The sequence below is a fragment of the Oncorhynchus mykiss genome, chromosome 12 (assembly GCF_013265735.2).
Source record: "Oncorhynchus mykiss isolate Arlee chromosome 12, USDA_OmykA_1.1, whole genome shotgun sequence".
Lineage (NCBI taxonomy): Eukaryota > Metazoa > Chordata > Actinopteri > Salmoniformes > Salmonidae > Oncorhynchus > Oncorhynchus mykiss.
The window spans coordinates 60412486-60432205 of record NC_048576.1 but is presented as its reverse complement, the minus strand read 5'-3'; the positions used below and the strand labels follow the sequence as shown (position 1 = coordinate 60432205).

Here is a 19720-nt window from a genome sequence, read left to right as displayed (position 1 = left end):
TCACTGATTTAAAAGCATGGAATTGGTGTACGCATTGGCTGGAGGGAGTTTCCACTATTGTCAAATCCATGTGAGAAACTGTGAAATTGCACACTTTGGGAGAAGGGTAGAGAATTGGGACGTGGCCACATTTTGTTTCGAATGCTGTCAAGCCATTTATTTAGAGAGTTAGAGAATTAGAATCCAAAATACTTGTCATGAATTGATCAATTTAATGTGCAATGGCGCAAACATGGCAGAACTCCCTACGGCTCTGTCGACTAGTGCCTCCCACTGGCTGCCACTTAATGTATGTTCTACATTGACGAGGGTGAGAAAGTTCAATAGCACTTCATTTGTAGTGATTGCTATCACAGACTTACATAATAGTGTTAGGGGCCTACATATATCGTCACTGGATTGATATTGGCCCAACCTGATGCATCTGAAGGCCTTATTACAAGGCTTCATTATGCCTCATAAAGATATACTTTGTGAGCCTTTACATGCAACCACAAAATCATCATTATCAAGGTTATTCACTTAGATTATTGATCAACTTGAGTGATGCTTTGATACAGATTTGATCAAGTTGAGTACTGTGCACTAAGAAGATTCTGACTGACCTACTTGGATGCAAATTATTAGTCGTATTTTCCCTGGGCTATATGATGACAGATATTTGCATAGCTTTATTAACAGGGATTCTGTTAATAAAGCTATATGATTCTCTGCCACTCTACTCTCTTCTCTCTCAAATTCTCCTCTCGTCCTCTTCCGAATAGAAAGTCTTCTCAAATGCTTTCACATGGAGGGCCATTCTAGTCCAAGAGGCTTGTGGTCCTTTAGAGTTGGGTACAGAAGAAAGAAGGAAACAGATACTGTAACAATGACCCGAGGAAAACGAGAGACGGAGGTAGCCTATACATGCCTCCACATCATGACAAAGTTGTGTTGTGTAGCCATTGTCCATGTCCCAAATGGCACCCTATTCCTTATACAGTACACTCCTCTTCACCAGGTCCTCATTTCCCAGAGCCTTTGTGACATTAAGATCATCGTTAGAACCTTCGTACAATGTAAATTTAGTATCGAAGGTGTTTCCCAGAGCCTTCGTTAGTAACTTTTCAGTAAAATTCCGGAAACTTTCCGGTAAATTTTCCAAAAATGTTCCATGGGAAGTGAAGCCTGGGAATTTTGCTTAAATTCTTCAAAAAGTTAGCTTATAACAGTGAACCTTTTTTGAGAGATACACATGAGGTAATACCAGGTCTTGTGGCATATTTTGGTTAAACTATGCCCAATTCAATAGAATTGCAACTAGAGGTCGACCAAAATAATTAGGGCCGATTTCAAGTTATAACAATCGGTAATCAGAATTTTTGGACGCAGACTATGGCCGATTACATTGCATTCCTCGAGGAAACTGCGTGGCAGGCTGACCACGCGAGTGCAGCAAGGAGCCAAGGTAAGTTGCTAGCTAGCATTAAACTTATCTTATAGAAAACAATCAATCTTCACATAATCACTAGTTAATCTAGTAATATCCTCAACCATGTGTAGTTAACTAGCTTGTCCTGCGTTGCATATAATCAATGCGGTGCCTGTTAATTTATCATCGAATCATTGCCAAACGGGGGATGATTTAACAAAAGTGCATTCGTGAAAAAGCATACCATACCTAACCATAAACATCCATGCCTTTCTTAAAATCAATAGACAGAAGTATACATTTTTAAACTGCATATTTAGTTCAAATAAATTAATGTTAGCAGGCAATATTAACCAGGGAAATTGTGTCACTTCTCTTGCGTTCATTGCACACAGAGTCAGGGTATTTGCAACAGTTTGGGGCGCCTGGCTCGTTGTGAACTAATTTGCCAGATATTTACATAATTATGGCATAACATTCAAGGTTGTGCAATGTAACAGAAAATATTTAGACTTAAGGTTGCCACCTGTTCGATAAAATACGGAACAGTTCAGTATTTCACGGAAATAATAAACATTTTGTTTTCAAAATGATAGTTTCCGGATTTGACCATATCAATGGCCAATGGATCGTATTTCTGTGTTTATTATGTTACAATTAAGTCTATGATTTGATAGAGCAGTCTGACTGAGCGGTGGTAGTCGGCAGCAGGATCGTAAGCATTCATTCAAACTTTACAGCGTTTGCCAGCACCTCTTAGCAATGCTTGCTTCACAGCGCTGTTTATGACTTCAAGCCTATCAACTGCTGAGATTAGGCTGGCAATACTAAAGTGCATATTAGAACTTCCAATAGTCAAAGGTATATGAAATACAAATGGTATAGACAGAAATAGTGGACGCGTCAACATTCCTATAATAACTACAACCTAAAATGTTGTAACTGGGAATATTGAAGATCTGGGAATATTGAACCACCAGCTTTCATATGTTCTCATGTTCTGAGCAAGGAACTTAAACGTTAAACGTTACATGGTACATATTGCACTTTTACTTCCTTCTCTAACACTGTGTTTTTGCATTATTTAAACCAAATTGAGCATGTTTCATTATTTATTTGAGACTAAACAGATTTATTTTAACTTAATATAATATATAAATACAAAGTGTTCATTGTTCATTCAGTATTCTTGTAATTGTCATAATTACAAATATATATATATATATATATATATGGGAACACTAAAATAACATCCTAGATCTGAATGAATGAAATATTCTTATTAAGTACTTTTTTCTTTACATAGTTGAATGTGCTGACAACAAAAATCACAAAAATTATCAATGGAAATCAAATGTATCAACCCATGGAGGTCTGGATTTGGAGTCACACTCAAAATTAAAGTGGAAAACCACACTACAGGCTGATCCAACTTTGATGTAATGTCCTTAAAACAAGTCAAAATGAGGCTCAGTAGTGTGTGTGGCCTCCACGTGCCTGTATGACCTCCCTACAACGCCTGGGCATGCTCCTGATGAGGTGGGGGATGGTCTCCTGAGGGATCTCCTCCCAGACCTGGACAAAAGCATCCGCCAACTCCTGGACAGTCTGTGGTGCAACGTGGCATTGGTGGATGGAGCGAGACATGATGTCCCAGATGTGCTCAATTGGATTCAGGTCTGGGGAACGGGCGGGCCAGTCCATAGCATCAATGCCTTCCTCTTGCAGGAACAGTTGACACACTCCAGCCACATGAGGTCTAGCATTGTCTTGCATTAGGAGGAACCCAGGGCCAACCACACCAGCATATGGTCTCACAAGGGGTCTGAGGATCTCATCTCGGTACCTAATGGCAGTCAGGCTACCTCTGGCGAGCACATGGAGGGATGTGCGGCCCCCCCCAAAGAAATGCCACCCCACACCACGACTGACCCACCGCCAAACCGGTCATGCTGGAGGATGTTGCAGGCAGCAGAACGTTCTCCACGGCGTCTCCAGACTGTCACGTCTGTCACATGTGCTCAGTGTGAACCTACTTTCATGTGTGAAGAGCACAGCGCCAGTGGCGAATTTGCCAATCTTGGTGTTCTCTGGCAAATGCCAAATGTCCTGCACGGTGTTGGGCTGTAAGCACAACCCCCACCTGTGGACGTCGGGCCCTCATACCACCCTCATGGAGTCTGTTTCTGACCATTTGAGCAGACACATGCACATTTGTTGCCTGCTGGAGGTCATTTTGCTCTGGCTCTGGCAGTGCTCCTCCTTGCACAAAGGAGGAGGTAGCGGTCCTGCTACTGGATTGTTGCTCTCCTACGGCCTCCTCCATGTCTCCTGATGTACTGGCCTGTCTCCTGGTAGCGCCTCCATGCTCTGGACACTACGCTGACAGACACAGCAAACCTTCTTGCCACATCTCGCATTGATGTGCCATCCTGGATGAGCTGCACTACCTGAGCCACTTGTGTGGGTTGTAGACTCCGTCTCATGCTACCACTAGAGTGAAAGCACGGCCAGCATTCAAAAGTGACCAAATCATCAGCCAGGAAGCATAGGAACTGAGAAGTGGTCTGTGGTCACCCCCTGCAGAACCACTCCTTTATTGGGGGTGTCTTGCTAATTGCCTATAATTTCCACCTGTTGTCTATTCCATTTGCACAACAGCATGTGAAATTTATTGTCAATCAGTATTGCTTCCTAAGTGGACAGTTTGATTTCACAGAAGTGTGATTGACTTGGAGTTACATTGTGTTGTTTAAGTGTTCCCTTTATTTTTTTGAGCAGTGTAGTAAAAATAAAGAAAAACCCTGGTATGAAAAGGTGTGTCCATCTTTTGACTGGTACTGCATGTAATGAGGAATTGAATGGGGAATTGATAGACACTAAGGCAAACAATTCAAACAATGAAGTTATGAAACAATGAACGTGCAAAAATTCACAGGAGAGAGCGCATTCTGGAGAGAGACGTGCATTGTGCATTTTAGCCACATTGACCTTCTTGGACTGTGCCATCCATGCAGCCTCTGCAATGGATTAGTTCACTGAGATGGGCGTGAATCAGACAGGTGTGCCATAAAAAAATACATATATACATATATATATATATATATTTGCTACTGCTCAACTAAAAACAAATCTCGGTCTACTAACAGCCCATCAACCAAACAATTGACCAGTCGACTAGTTGGGGTCATCCCTAAAACGTTGTCAGCCGTAATTTGAGACGTAAACATTGTTTTGTCTTAAGGTGCATTGGAGAGTTCCTCCCCCAAACACGAAAGAGGCATAATATAATCATTTAAATTATATCCCCCTGAACCTGGGTTGTGTTAGAGTGAACAGAGTTAAAGTGATCACCTTCTTGCACCTGCTGTGCCCTGGACACCATATGTGAATTGATCGCCCCCCATCTATATTCAGAGCCCGTGCTGTTAGGATATTGACCTCATTCTGTCAGTAGAAGATGCCTGGTTATTCTTTAAAAGTGCTTTCCTCACCATCTTAAATAAGCATGCCTCATTCATTTTTTTTTAACCAGGAACAGATATAGCCCGTGGTTCACTCCAGACCTGACTGCCCTTGACCAGCATAAAAACATCCTGTGGTGTACGGCACTAGCATCAAATAGCCCCTGCGATATGCAACATTTCAGGGAAGTTAGGAACCAATATACACAAGCAATTAGGAAAGCAATGGCTAGCTTTTTCAAACATAAATGTACATCCTGCAGCACAAACTCCGAAAAATTCTGGGACACTGTAAAGTCCATGGAGAATAAGAGCACCTCCTCCCAGCTGCCCACTGCACTGCGGCTGGTAAACACTGTCACCACCGATAAAGCCACCAAAATTGATCATTTCAATAAGCATTTTTCTACGGCTGGCCATGCTTTCCACCTGGCCACCACTACACTGGTCAACAGCCCTGCACCCCCCACAGCAACTTGTCCAAGCCTCCTCCATTTCTCCTTCACCCAAACCCAGATAGCTGATATTCTGAAAGAGCTGTACAATCTGGACCCCAACAAATCAGCTGAGCTAGACAATCTGGACCCTCTCTTTCTACAATTATCAGCCGAAATTGTCGCAACCCCTATTACTAGCCTGTTCAACCTCGTTATCGCATCGTCTGAGATACCCAAAGATTGGAAAGCTGCCGCGGTCATCCCCCTCTTCCAAGGGGGAGACACTCTAGACCTTAACTGCTACAGACCTATATCTATTCTGCCCTGCCTTTCTAAAGTCTTCAAAAGCCAAGTTAACAAACAGATTACCGACCATTTCGAATCTCACCCTACCTTGTCCGCTATGCAATCTGGTTTCTGAGCTGGTCATGGGTGCACCTCAGCCATGCTCGAGGTCCAAAACCATATCATAACCGCCATCGATAAGAGACAATACTGTGCAGCTGTATTCATCGACCTGGACAAGGCTTTCGACTCTGTAAATCACCACATTCTTATCGGCAGACTAAATAGCCTTGGTTTCTCAAAGGACTCTCGCCTGGTTCACCACTACTTCTCAGTCAGAGTTCAGTGTGTCAAATCAGAGGGACGGTTGTCCGGACATCTGGCAGTCTCTATGGGGGTGCCACAGGGTTCATCAATGACACATCAATGATGTCGCTCTTGCTGCTGGTGATTCTCTGAACCACCTCTACGCAGACAACACCATTCTGTATACTTTTGGCTCTTCTTTGGACACTGTGTTAACAAACCTCCAGATGAGCTTCAATGCCATACAACTCTCCTTCCGTGGCCTCCACCTGCTCTTAAATGCTAGTAAAACTAAATGCATGCTCTTCAACCGCACCTGCCCGCCCGTCCAGCATCACTACTCTGGACGGTTCTGACTTAGACAAATACCTAGGTGTCTGGTTAGACTGTAAACTCTCCTTCCAGACTCACACTAATCTACAATTAAATCTAGAATTGGCTTCCTATTTCGCAACAAAGCATCCTTCACTCATGCTGCCAAACATACCCTAAAACTGCCTATCCTGTCGATCCTTGACTTCAGCGATGTCATTTACAAAATAGCCTCCAACACTCTACTCAGCAAATTAGATGTAGTCTATCACAGTGCCATCCGTTTTGTCACCAAAGCCCCATATACTACCCACCACTGCGACCTGTATGCTCTCATTGGCTGACCCTCGCTTCATATTCGTCACCAAACCCACTGGCTCCAGGACATCTATAAGTCTTTGCTCGGTAAAGCCCCGGCTTTTCTCAGCTCACTGGTCACCATAGCAGCACCCACCCGTAGCACACGCTCCAGCAGGTATATTTCACTGGTCGCCCCCAAAGCCAACACCTACTTTGGCTGCCTCTCCTTCCAGTTCTCTGCTGCCAATGACCGGAATGAATTTCAAAAATCACTGAAGCTGGAGACCCATATCTCGCTCACTACCTTTAAGCATTATCTGTCAGAGCAGCTCACAGATCACTGCACCTGTACATAGCCCATCTGTAATTAGCCCATCCAACTACCTCATCCCCATACTGTTATTTTTTTGCTCCTTTGCACCCCAGTATCTCTACTTGCACATTCATCGTCTGCACATCTATCACTCCAGTGTTTAATTGCTAAATTGTAATTATTTTTGCCACTATGGCCTATTTATTGCCTTACCTCCCTTATTAACTTACCTCATTTGCACACACTGTATATAGATTTTACTTCTCTATTTTGTTATTGTTGTTCGTTCATTCCATGTGTAACTCTGTTGTTGTTTGTGTCGCACTGCTTTGCTTTATCTTGGCCAGGTAGCAGTTGTAAATGAGAACGTGTTCTCAACTAGTCTACCTGGTTAAATAAAGGCAATTTTTTTTAAATAGATGACATATTTCTTACTGTAAACAGAGGCAAGTCTCCACAGTATTTTTCTATGAGAATGTTCCACAATGTTGTACCCAACTGAATGTGCAATGTGGCATGTAAAAATGAAACCACTATTCTGACATGGCTAGAGTGAATGTGTGGTTTCCACAAGATTATCAAGGAAGGAAAGGTAGGAAGGAGGACGCATTTTCAAAGTACTCAAACCAGACCAAAGGCTACCATTGTGAAAGAGTTTGTACTGAAACACAGTAGGTCAACCTTAGACTTAAATATTTGTATATACATATCGTATAACACAATAGTCATACAGTCGTACATACAGACATTTGTAAGACTACTTATAAGACTTTTAAAGTCTTTGATCTGGCAATTGAATGTTCAGGTCAGAATAGCTGAATACCAAAGCAGAGCTTGACATTCGAATGAATGACACTAAGTTCAATGATCTGTTGCACTGCAAATATAGACCCCAGAATGGGTTCAGTAAATGCACCAGTGTAGGTTTAGTATCAACATTGACAGAACAGTTTAAGAGAAAAAGAAATACAGTGGCAGGCAACCAGTACAACCAACTGACAAAACAGAGACTGGGATATCAAGATAGAGACAGACAGACAATGAGAAATGGAGTGCCACAAACTGAAAATATACAGACAACCCACACACAGACATAGCCACAAGGGCACAGCACACATACATTTTTCATTCATACAAGTTGGGTGCTCTCTCTCACACATGCACACTTCACTTACGATCTGTTTCTCTGTGTACTTGTTGGAGCTGAGCAGGTTGACAGCCTCCATGTGTCCAAAGTCGATGTCATGTCCCAGCAGGAAGATGAAGAGTAGCTTGCAGACATACTTCTTCTTACTATAGCCATCCAGTGCCTTGTCCCCCTTGAACTTGGAGCGGATGTTGGCCAGCTCCTTATTGATCCGCTTGATCTCCGCCTCCTTGCTCTTGCCTGGGGAGGAAGTAGGGTAGCAATTTAAGTTTGGATTCAAGTTAATACTTTATTGCCATACCAACCAAAGTCGTAAGGAATTAGATTTAATGCAACTCATTAAAAACAAGGACAAAAAAAATACACATATACATACCAGGGATTGACATTCAGGTAAATTTGCCAGTGGCACACCACGAGAATGTGAATAACGCGAGTAATTTCAATAGCAGGTGATTTTAATCTTTAATTTCTGGGCTGATCAAGTAGTCTATAGAGTTCATACAGACATTGGCAAGTCAAATTGAAGGACTTTTTCAAGTGCTTCATTGTAATTTTCAAGGACCTAAATTATATATTTAATTGTTTTACTAGCCTATAGAACCCCCCCCCCCCCCTACATTCGTATGCATTACAACTAAAAACATTTATTAGGCCTTCCCAATGGCATTATGAGTTGAAATTCACATTTTTTATATTCTAGAATGTCAGAACAATGTGGGCATAGCCTGGCTAAATAAACAGTAGGGCTGGCCCCATTTAGTCGACTGGTCGATTGTTTTGTGGATAGGCTGTGGGTCGAACAAGATTTCTTTAGTCGAGCGGGCCTGATTATATTTCTTTAATGGTCAGAAAATACACCGGTATGATTTGCGCCTGTCTCAGTGGACTAATCCATTGCTGAGGCCACGGGGATGGCACAGTCACTCGAAGTCATGTGATACTGAAATTGTATTTGGTTATTATGTAAAAATAATGGTGCAACACTAATCAATCTAATATTATTGTATAACAAATGCGCTTTCTCCCGAGTTGGATACGGTCGCTGTTCGCGGTTCAGAAAGAATCTTCAGTGCACCGTAGAATTGCTGCCTTTCCCTATGTTGCTATTTGCATAATAGCAAAGTTAACCATCATATTGGAATTGAGGACAACATGTCGGAGGCAGAAGCAGCAGAAACGAGGAAACAGCCCTTGCCTTAGCCTAATTGTCTAAGAAAGTTCAGGAGATAGGAAACCCCAATTGAATTAGGTCTATAATCAATATCCTAACAATTAAATATGCCTGGCTTTATAAATCATCCATATACAGCATATTTGGAAAGTATTCAGACCACTTCCATTTCCACTTCACTTCCACTTCCATTCCACTCCCCATTCAACCTGACAGAGCTTGAGAGGATCTGTAGAGAAGAATGGGAAAAACACTGTTTGTGTTACTTCCCAGTCCCTGCTGTTCCATAAGGTGTATTTTTACCTGCCACCTCTGGTGGCATGTCTTGTGGGGTATGCATGGGTGTCCGAGCTGTGGGTGTCAGCTTGTCAACACCTCTTACAAAAATAAGTCAATCTCTCTTCCACTTTGAGCCATGAAAGATTGACATGCATGTCATTAATGTTAGCTCTCTGTGTGTACTTTTAAGGGCCAGCCATGCTGCCGTTCTGAGGCAACTGCAATTTTCCCAAGTTCCTCTTTGTGGCACCTGACCACACGACTGAACAGTAGTCCAGGTGTGACAAAACCAGGGCCTGTTGGACCTGCCTTGTTGATAGTGTTGTTAAGGCAGAGCAGTGCTTTATTATGGACAGACATTTTAGCTACTGTTGTGTCAATGTTTTGACCATGACGGTTTACAATCCCGGGTTACTCCAAGCAGTTTAGACACCTCAACTTACTCAATTTCAACATCAATCATTACGAGAGGTAGTTGAGGTTTAGGGTTCACTGAATAATTTGTCCCAAATACAACACTTTTAGTTTTGGAAATATTTAGGACTAAGTTATTCCTTGCTACCCATTCCAAAACTAACTGCAGAACTTTAAGTGTTGCAGTCATTTCAGTTGCTGTAGAAGCTGACGTGTATAGTGTTGAGTCATCCGCATACATGGAAACACCGGCCTTACTCAAAGCCAGTGGCATGTCATTAGTACAGTAGCCTTGCATAACCACCAGCTGTAGGCCTAAGAGTGTGTCCTGTTTAGTATTAACACCATAACTTACTTAGGGATATATTTAAATATATAAACTACTGTATCAATGAATCATTCATTCATGGTCAGAACATTTTTTTATATTGTAAACTAACAGCAACTGTTTGGCACACACAATACTTGTAAACATTTCGACCTAATGATGAGGACGATCTTGCACTCAACACAGACACACTTTTGAAGTCTGTCCATGTGGTGGCTAGTCAATCTCTCAATTTGAGATGCTGAAGAGTTATTGAGGGGTTATTGTATTATGTTTTTAAACGAGAAAGCAAACAAAAATCTGATTACCTTTGTAATGGAACGCTTTGTATGGAAAACCTAGTTGAAGCCAACAAATCAAAATCAAAATGTATTTTATTGGTCACATACACATATTTAGCATATGTTACTGTTGGTAAAGTGAAATGCTTGGGTTCCTAGCTCCAACAGTGCAGTAGTATCTAACAATTCACAACAGATACACACAAATCTAAAAAAATAAATAATAATAATAATTAAGAAATATATAAATATTAGGACGAGCAATGTCGGAGTGGCATTGACCAAAATACAGTAGAATAAAGTATATACATATGAAATTAGTAAAACAGTATGTAAACATTATTAAAGTGACTTGTGTTCATGAATTCCGATTGGTCCGACTAGCGTTGAATAGACATTAGCACGGGTACCATCTGTTTCAGTTTGTCTATAAGAAGCGATGAGCAGAATGGATTCCCGATCCGATTTTCTGAATGGAGGGCAGGGGAGTGCCTTGTAGCCATCTCGGAAGGAAGAGTAACAATGGTCCAGAGTTTTTGAACGGCGAGTACTACAGGAAATGCGTTGATAGAACTTCAAGTAGCCTTTTCCTCCAATTTGCTTGGTTTAAAAAACTTCTTACGGCTTAGATCCCACTAATGGAATCGATATGACAACAGCCAGTGAAAATGCCGGGTGCCAAATTAAAAACAGAAATCTCAAAATTAAAATTCCTCAAACACACAAGTATTTTACATAATTTTAAAGATAAACTTGTTGTTAATCCCACCACAGTGTCAGATTTCAAAAAGGCTTTACGACGAAAGCACACCAAATGATTATGTTAGGTCTGCACCGGGTCACAGAAAAACCCAGCCATTTTTCCAGCCAAAGAGAGGAGTCACAAAAAGCAGAAATAGAGATAAAAATTGATGACTAACATTTGATGATCTTCATCAGATGACACTCATAGGACTTCATGTTAGACAATACATGTATGTTATGTTCGAAAAAAATCTCAGTTTACATTGGCGCGTTACATTCAGTAATGTTTTGCTTCCAAAACATCCGGTAATTTACAGAAATACTCATCATAAATGTTGATGAAAATAGAAGTGTTGTGCATGGAACTTTAGATAAACTTCTCTTTAATGCAACCGATGTGTCAGATTTCAAAAAAGCTTTACCGAAAAAGCACTCCCAGGAATCCCAGTTCCATAATAAATGTTTGATTTGTTCGATAAAGTCCATCATTTATATCCAAATACCTCCTTTTTGTTTGCACGTTTAGTACACAATCCAAACTCAGGAGGCGCAGGCAAGTCCAGGCAAAAGTTCAGACGAAAAGTCGTATTACAGTTCGTAGAAACATGTTAAACGAAGTATATAATCAATCTTTAGGATGTTATCATAAATCTTCAATGTTTCAACCGGAGAATTCCTTTGTCTGTAGAAATGTGATGGAACGCAGCTAACTCTCATGTGAGCGCGCGTGATCAGCTCATGGCACTCTGCCAGACCCCTGACTCAATCAGCTCTCATTCCCCCCTCCTTCTCAGTAGAAGCGTCAAGCAAGGTTCTAAAGACTGTTGACATCTAGTGGAAGCCGTATGAAGTGCAATATGACCCCATAGACACTGTATATTCGATAGGCAATGACTTGAAAAACTACAAACCTCAGATTTCCCACTTCCTGGTTGGATTTTTTTCTCAGGTTTTTGCCTGCCATACGAGTTCTGTTATACTCACAGACATCATTCAAACAGTTTTAGAAACTTCAGTGTTATATAATATGCATTCATTAGCAACTGGGCCTGAGTTGCAGGCAGTTTACTCTGAGCATCTTATTCATCCAAGCTATTCAATACTGCCCCCAGCCATAAGAAGTTAAAATCCCCAGCTACAATAAATGGGGCTTCAGGATATGAGGTTTCCAATTCTTACGATATGGTTATTGCACGTCAATATGGCAATTTCAAATCTGAATTCGATTAATCACGCAGCCCTGTAATCTAAGGTTGTGTTGTGCCCATAAATGTACTAACATTTGAATAAAAATGTACATTTCAACTGGTACCACAAAGATGGTTGAGCACATAAGAGAATGTTGACATGAATGGGAATATGTCATTTTAAATTATACAGTCAAGCCTCCATAGGAATCCTATTGAAATCATAGAAATATAGATAATTGAATAGACATGACCATTAAGTTTACATTCGACGGTGGGTGGACCGGCAGTTTGTGGTTATAATAAGAAGTTAAAATGTCAGTTTATTTTAATGTCAATGGTGTACCAGCCGAATTCCAGTGGTCTGAAAGGATAGGTCCATTCTATGAATTACATTTCTATGACTGAAATGACACCCACCCTGTATTCGAGAGCATGTTGCGTCTCAACCGATGGCAGGCACAACACAAATACCTATGAGTTTATGCGTTTTTAGATAATTGTTGTTAAATCAATAATTGTTTATTTTAATGATATCAAACTCAAACGTTTATATTTTCCAGGGATGAAGACATGGATGTCTCATGGTATGGTGGGGTATGCAAAATGAGTAAACTTCAAGAACCTTTAACTGCTGAATGTATTGGAATTCAGGTCCAAAAAGTCGCTGACAACTTCTTCCACTGGCAAACATGTATGGAAAGTTGTGTTTAAATGATAAGGGGTGCTGTCAAAAAGTGATTGAATTCAATTGGATTCATGGTTTATTGGATTCTTCTTAACAGATCCAAGTCACAGAATCTGCATTTTATATAGTAGGCCTATATAATCCAAGGTTAATCTAAAGGTTTAGCCTACATTATTTGACTAAAACTGACTCACAAAATGTCTGGAAACAATAATAATATGCTGCATAGAACATGAGCAAGTGGACACAAATGTACAGGTCCCATGCATGACCAATAAGGTTATGAGGAAACCACACCGTTCATAATTTGAGACGTAAATTTAAGGAACGCTAATAACAAAAGAAAAGTTGTGTCAAGAGGCCACTGTTTTCAAGAGTGAGGGTGGGGGGGGGGGGGGTAAAATGCTCTTGGAGCCTCTTCACACTTCCTACAATGTTCATAAAAAATAACATTGGCTACACATATTACTCAAATGTAAACTTGCATACTTGCTACATCTTAACCTCTACCCCCAGAGGTAGCGCACGACACTCGCCCGACAGTTGCCACCATGAAGCAGGGCAGTGTAAACATTGTTTCCTTGAGCCAACACTCCTACAGTCTAAATGGTAATAGCAGAACAATATTTTTGAAACGGTTGAAATGTGTAGGCATTATCCTAATATGAGACTTGTTTTATTGAGTTTTACCTGAAATTACAGTAACAGCCCATTCAATTTTTTAAATTGTGGCAGCAGCCACCAGCTGCACTGAGCCACATAAAACTATCAAAGCCCATCCCCACCACCAATGTATGTAGATCATACAAACAGGATATGTTTTTTCATTTGTAACATTGCGTGATGATTTCAGAGGTGGCACCATAGGTCCCAGGGTGGTTAGGGGGAAATTGTTTTCCTTGGGCCCAGTTTTTACTGATCCGGTCAATGAATGAAATGTTATTTTGTGTCAATTCGCCAATTGGCAACCCATCCCTTATGGGATTAATTGACACAAACAAACATTACAATAATTCACTGTGGTAATTCAGTGACAATTCTTCTTCTGGTGTTCTCTGCAGTGTGCATTGCATAAAGAGTGAAAAAATGTAAAGGTATAAATCAATACATTATAGTAAATTAAGGCTATCCAAACAATAATTATATCCCTAGAGCAGTAAAAGAATATACATATATATATATAAATACAGAAAAATTAAACAGAAGGCATTTGAACCCAGTAAGCTAGTAGGCTAAGATAACCAACTCTGGACAGTAGTTGTAGCATATGTCATAGTAATAAATCAGCTGTAAAAAGTGGTTTTATATGAGCTATGATGGGACCAGATTTTTTCTAATTATGTCATATGGTAAAACAAAAACATGGACAAACTCCTGGCCCTAGGGAGGATGAAAACATTAAAATCCTTTACATAGACAACAACTGCGATTGGACAATAAAACTATCATGGCTGAGCTAGCTTTATACAGGGTTGCATTGTGTAGGCCTTTGCATCTGTAATTAAAATGATACTCATACACTATGTCATTACTATTGTGTTGATTGTGTTGAAGAGAGAAAAGCCATACTGTACAAATCAGGGGGACTGATGGGAAAAGGTCAAGAGGTGGGACAGAGGAGGGACGGGGAGGGTGTGAATAAGGGTGAAAGTCAAGATATTAGTGTGTGACTGTGTGTCCATTTCAAATAGAGGCAGTCCTTGCCATTGCAGTTTAGACACTAGACTAAGTGTGTGCTGTTTTGAGTTTTCCAACTTTTTGATCTAGACTACTATGTCATATTGTGATCTCAGACAGCAGTCTATTCCAAATTAATATCATGTTAACCCCACAACAACACTAGCAGTCTTGTAACCTTTTCAGGTCCCGTTTTTGGTTTTCTGTTGTTTATCATGTTTGAAAGAGGAGGGGCAAGGTACCCTAAATGCCCCCTTACGAAAAAAGATTGCAGTCAGAGCACAGTATAACTGCAGTATACCACATCCAAAATAACATTTTTATTTACTGCAATAATTTTGATGTATAACTGCGTCCAAAATACCACAGTTGACTGCTGTCACTGCACTTGTTTTGTAAGGGCCAGCTTTACATGAAACAGTTGGAGGCTGTAAGCAGACACTGTCTAGTATTCTAAACGCTTGCATTTTCCCTTACAAAAAAAGATTGCCGTTTTGAAACTGCAGTAAAAGTAAACTAACTGTAGTCGACTGTGGTATTTTTATTGCAGAATAACTGCAGTAAAAAAATATATTTGACCCAGTATTTGCAGCATAATGCAGTTATATTGCACTCTTACAGTTATACTGCACTCTGACTGCAATCTTTTTTCATAAGGGTTAATGTGCACAAGGTATATCCCATGGATATATTGGTTTCTCTGTCCTCCTATTCTCTGTCCTCACAATTCATGTGTGCTGTTTGTGTGTGTATTTTGAGTGAGTGAGAAAGAGTCTTCTGCCCCGTCATGACAGTGGCTATGAAAAATGGCAGTGTCACGCACAATAAATGTATAATGTATGGATCATGTGTGTATGTGTGCGCTACGACAGACAATGCACTCAGCATAGGCCAGGCCTATAATTAGAAAAACTGGATTAGCAACATGTGTATATTATTCCAACTATTAACTATACATTAATGGAATTAAACTAGGTAGGCGCAAACACAAGATCGACTACTATGCTGCGAGTGGCGACCAATTCTAATCGACCCAGTCGTTCAACTGGCCGGTTTAGCTACTGTAACGTTATATCTGAACAGCGATACAATATAACTGTCCATCCAGTCCTGCTTCATTTCGCCCTATGCGACTGCCTGATAAATGTATTATCACAAACGGGGTGGCCCGTCGCGATATCAACAGTCAGCTACCCTGCTTCTGTTCTGGTGCAGGTGACGTGAACAGCAGTGGCAACATCTAATGAGTAGCGGCCTAGTAGTATGCTACGAGTCGGACACACAACACATCATCACGGTCGACCGTGTATCATCACAAGCACACTAGTAAGTAGGCAGCGCAAATTGAAAAGGGATGAGGTGCAGCAGCAACTGTGACCGCGAATGACCTCTCCATAGCAATAACCCCCTCCTATCTCCTTACCATCTAGGTTAGCAAGATGTTTCACTTTACACCACTACATTTCAGGGCACACTTGCAAACAAATGTCTGTAGACCAAATGTCGTCCACCGTGCAAATGTTTATAATAACATGGCACGTTGAAAAGCTAATCAATGATGGGAAAAAAAATACACTTACAATTCCGTATGTCCGAAATGAACACCGCTAATCCGCGCATCCCATCTCCCTTCGACACAGCCGGCATTTTTACTCGTTTCTCTGTCCTCACTCCGGCCTTTCTCGTAGAAAATGAATTGTCGACGGTCAGCTATCAGTACAGTGTATGTTACCTTGTTTCCTAACTAGTTAGCCAGCTAACCAACTCAACAGTTTCTTTCCTTGGCGTTTTACCAAAGACAGCACGTTTATAATAGCTTGCTAGCACATTTGCTAGCTATGTAGATTAGCTAGTTTGGATGACCGTGCCGTGGATCAACTCAGCAGGTTAGCAGTATTGGTTACTCCAAATGTATCCGTGTTAACTAGCCGACGTTTCCGCTGGCTAGCAAATTCATTCAACCCTTCCCTTCGTTCACGACCAAATGACCGTTAACGTACACTCAGATGTAACAAATATATTTACCCGCTAAATGTATTAAAGTTATATATAAAAGGTATCAAGAGTAAAAGCAGAATGCCCAAAAAATAGCGACTCGGTCTGATCTTTGACTGTCAGTGAGTCACGCACGGCAAGCTAGCTAAACAGCTAACGTTAGCTGGCTAGCTAGCTATATCAAATGTTGGAAAACATCACCAGTTGACGGTGATCAGTCAGCACACAATCGTATTTCCACTATGTATCTATTCCAATAATGACGTGTGTCTGATGGCTAAACGAAGAGAATTCGATGTCGTCAATAATTTATGTCAATTCGCTACTCGGTAGCCTTGGACAAGGCTCGTGACAGCACAAGCAGCGCGACCACTAGAGACGTGTTCGTTTTGCGCAGACTCTGGCGCTTCTTTTTTCTCTTGTCTCGTACTCACCAGTGTGTTGTGAACAACATTCGCGTGAGCAACAATATTGGAATCAGCGGTTCGCCTTCAAAATAAAAGTCCCCCATTGAAACTGATGAAAACAGATACAAATTGTCAAATCATGCCTCAGTTATGGACTAGATAATGCTAAACAAGGTCGGAATGTTGTTATATAAATTCAACAAAAGACAATTATTAGTTCATTTGACCCCAAAAAGTTGACAAAAATATTAGCATCTTAGCTCTTATTGTGGGACTCTGAAACCAGTGAAATGAGCAACATTAAGCTCACTAGTCAGCCTGTATAATGAAAATTCATATTGCACTGTGCAGCCTAACCTATGGATTGTACACCCATGAAATGGGGTATCACCATAGTGCCCTCTAAGCTCACCACAAAGCTCACAGCCCGGGACTGAACTCTTCCCAATGCAACTGGGTTCTGGGCTTCCTGGCGGGCCGTCCCCTGATTGTGGTCTTCAGAAGGAACCAGGCTGCTCCATCCTCATCAATGAAGCCACCTAGAGATGGTCAAACATGTGAAGTTCCTTGACATACAAATCTCAGAGGAACTGAAACGGTCAAACCAGACGGACATCGTGGTTAAGAAGGCGCGACAGCGACACTTCAACATCAGGAAGCTGAAGAAATTTGGCCTGTCCCGAGGGCCCTCACAATTTTCTACAGGATCTCCATCGAGAGCATATTGTCGGGCTGCATCACAGCCTGGTACGGCAACTCTACTGCTGTTGACCGCAAGGATGTACAGAGTGTGGTACGCTCAGCCAAATGCACCATTGGGTGCGCATTGCCTGAACCTCCAAAACCCCTACAACACCAGGTGTCGCAGGAAGGCAAAGAAGATCATCAAGGACCTTAAAACCCAAGCCACAGCCTGTTCCATTACTCAGATGTGGGCAGTATAGTAGCATCATGGCAAAAACTGTAAGACTGGCCAATAGCTTCTACCCCCAGACCACCAGGCTGCTGAATAGTCACCATTAGGCAGCTACATGCTCCCCCTGTCTCCCTCCTGCCCCCCAGACTTCCTGTGCATCTGACTAATAAACTAATGTAATCTAATCTATCAGCCTACTCAGTGACACTCACAGAACACAACTGGGTAGAGTTTACACAAATATTAGCGTCTTAGCTCTTATTGCAGGACTTTGAATGTGGGAAATTAACTTCCCAGTCTGTCTATTGTGTGTATTGGACATTCATATGCAATGTACAGCTGGAACCAGTGGTCATCAATTACCTTATCATTCTTCAAGGCATTCCTAGTCGATCATCAAACATTTCTGTAGAAAAGCCAATGATAAAGGCTTGCGCTCCTTCTTTTTCTTATTTGTGTTTCACTGTTGGCGGTCAGTGCACTTGATTCAGAAGCCCTGGCACCAGGTAGGCAAAGTGTTCCCATTATTTAACCATTTCATTTGTCTGAAAATACTAACTCTGCCTGCCTGGAGGACCGGGAGATCTGTGGGTAAATCGAGTGTGCCTGCTGCGTTGGCCAATCGCATAGCTCAAATCACACTGCCTACAGCTTTTAAAACAATGACCAGAGGGAGACTGTCAAAGAATACAGCAAGAGCTGCTGTTTTTATGAGTGAGTTCATGTTTAAGTTTCTATTCAGCACTGTTTTTATTCAACACTATTACAAAACATATGTCCTTACTTCCACTTGTGTTGCAGCTGCATTGAATGAGTAGCCAAGTGTATCAATAGCCATGCATTTTTATTATTATTAGCAGCTTGTTGTATCCATTTTAATACTGAAGAATATTAGCATTCTTTGGTTGTAGGAACAACATGAATTTGTGCTTGAGGCAGATACAGAGCCAGAGCGACTCGAGTTTCGCCATCAGGTGAAAAACGGTGTTCCCTCTCTCTGTTCAGTCTCACCTGAGGAAAGGAAGGAGAGAGCATGGACCATGTCTCTCTCCCTCCGCTGAGATGTATGGTTCAACTGGGAACACAGAAACAAACAAGGTCAAATCATGATGTCAGTGATCTTCAGGTCGGAAAGTCGGAGCTCTAGAAAAAGGCCAGAGTTCCCGACTTGGAATTCCGAGTTTGATGATGATCGGAGATAATTTTTTCCCGGGTTCCCCAGTTGTCTTGAACACTCGGAAGTCTGAGATTTCTTGAATGCGGCATAATGCTGGACATTTCCGACTTCCGAGTGATCAAGACAACTGGGAACTCAGAAAAAAACTAGATCCAACTGGGAAAAATTGCTTTAAATGGTCATTGTAAACTCTACATAGTTGTGTTCTGTTGCTGTCACCGAGTAGGCTCATGGTTGCACAATCTGTAGCTTAGGCTATACAGTCCAATATGAATGTTAAATAGGCACAATAGGCTGTATAGTGAGCTGATTTCCCACAATTAACATTCCCCAATAAGAGGTAAGACGCTAATATTTGTATAAACTCTACATAGTTGTGTTCTGTGGGTGTCACCGAGTAGGCTGATACCCCATTTCATGGGTGCAAAATATAGGTTAATCTGTACATTGCAATATGAATGTTCAATAGACATAGGTT

General features: G+C 41.3%; 1 protein-coding gene across 6 annotated transcripts in view; it reads right to left on the bottom strand.

Annotated features, from left to right (window-relative positions):
* The window catches only part of ap2a1 (adaptor related protein complex 2 subunit alpha 1), a 48653-nt gene extending 31490 nt beyond the window's left edge, over window positions 1-17163 (bottom strand). For 3 of the 6 annotated variants that reach the window (XM_036937935.1, XM_036937938.1, XM_036937940.1), the window contains exons 1-2: window positions 16328-17163; window positions 8004-8215 (exon numbers count right to left, since the gene is read on the bottom strand). In XM_036937935.1, the coding sequence (XP_036793830.1) occupies window positions 8004-8215; window positions 16328-16394 (279 nt within the window). In that variant the 5' untranslated portion in view covers window positions 16395-17163. The remainder of the gene's footprint in view (window positions 1-8003; window positions 8216-16327) is intronic. The other 3 variants (XM_036937936.1, XM_036937939.1, XM_036937941.1) reach the window with 1 other exon arrangement.
* Between the last annotated feature and the right edge of the window lie 2557 nt (window positions 17164-19720).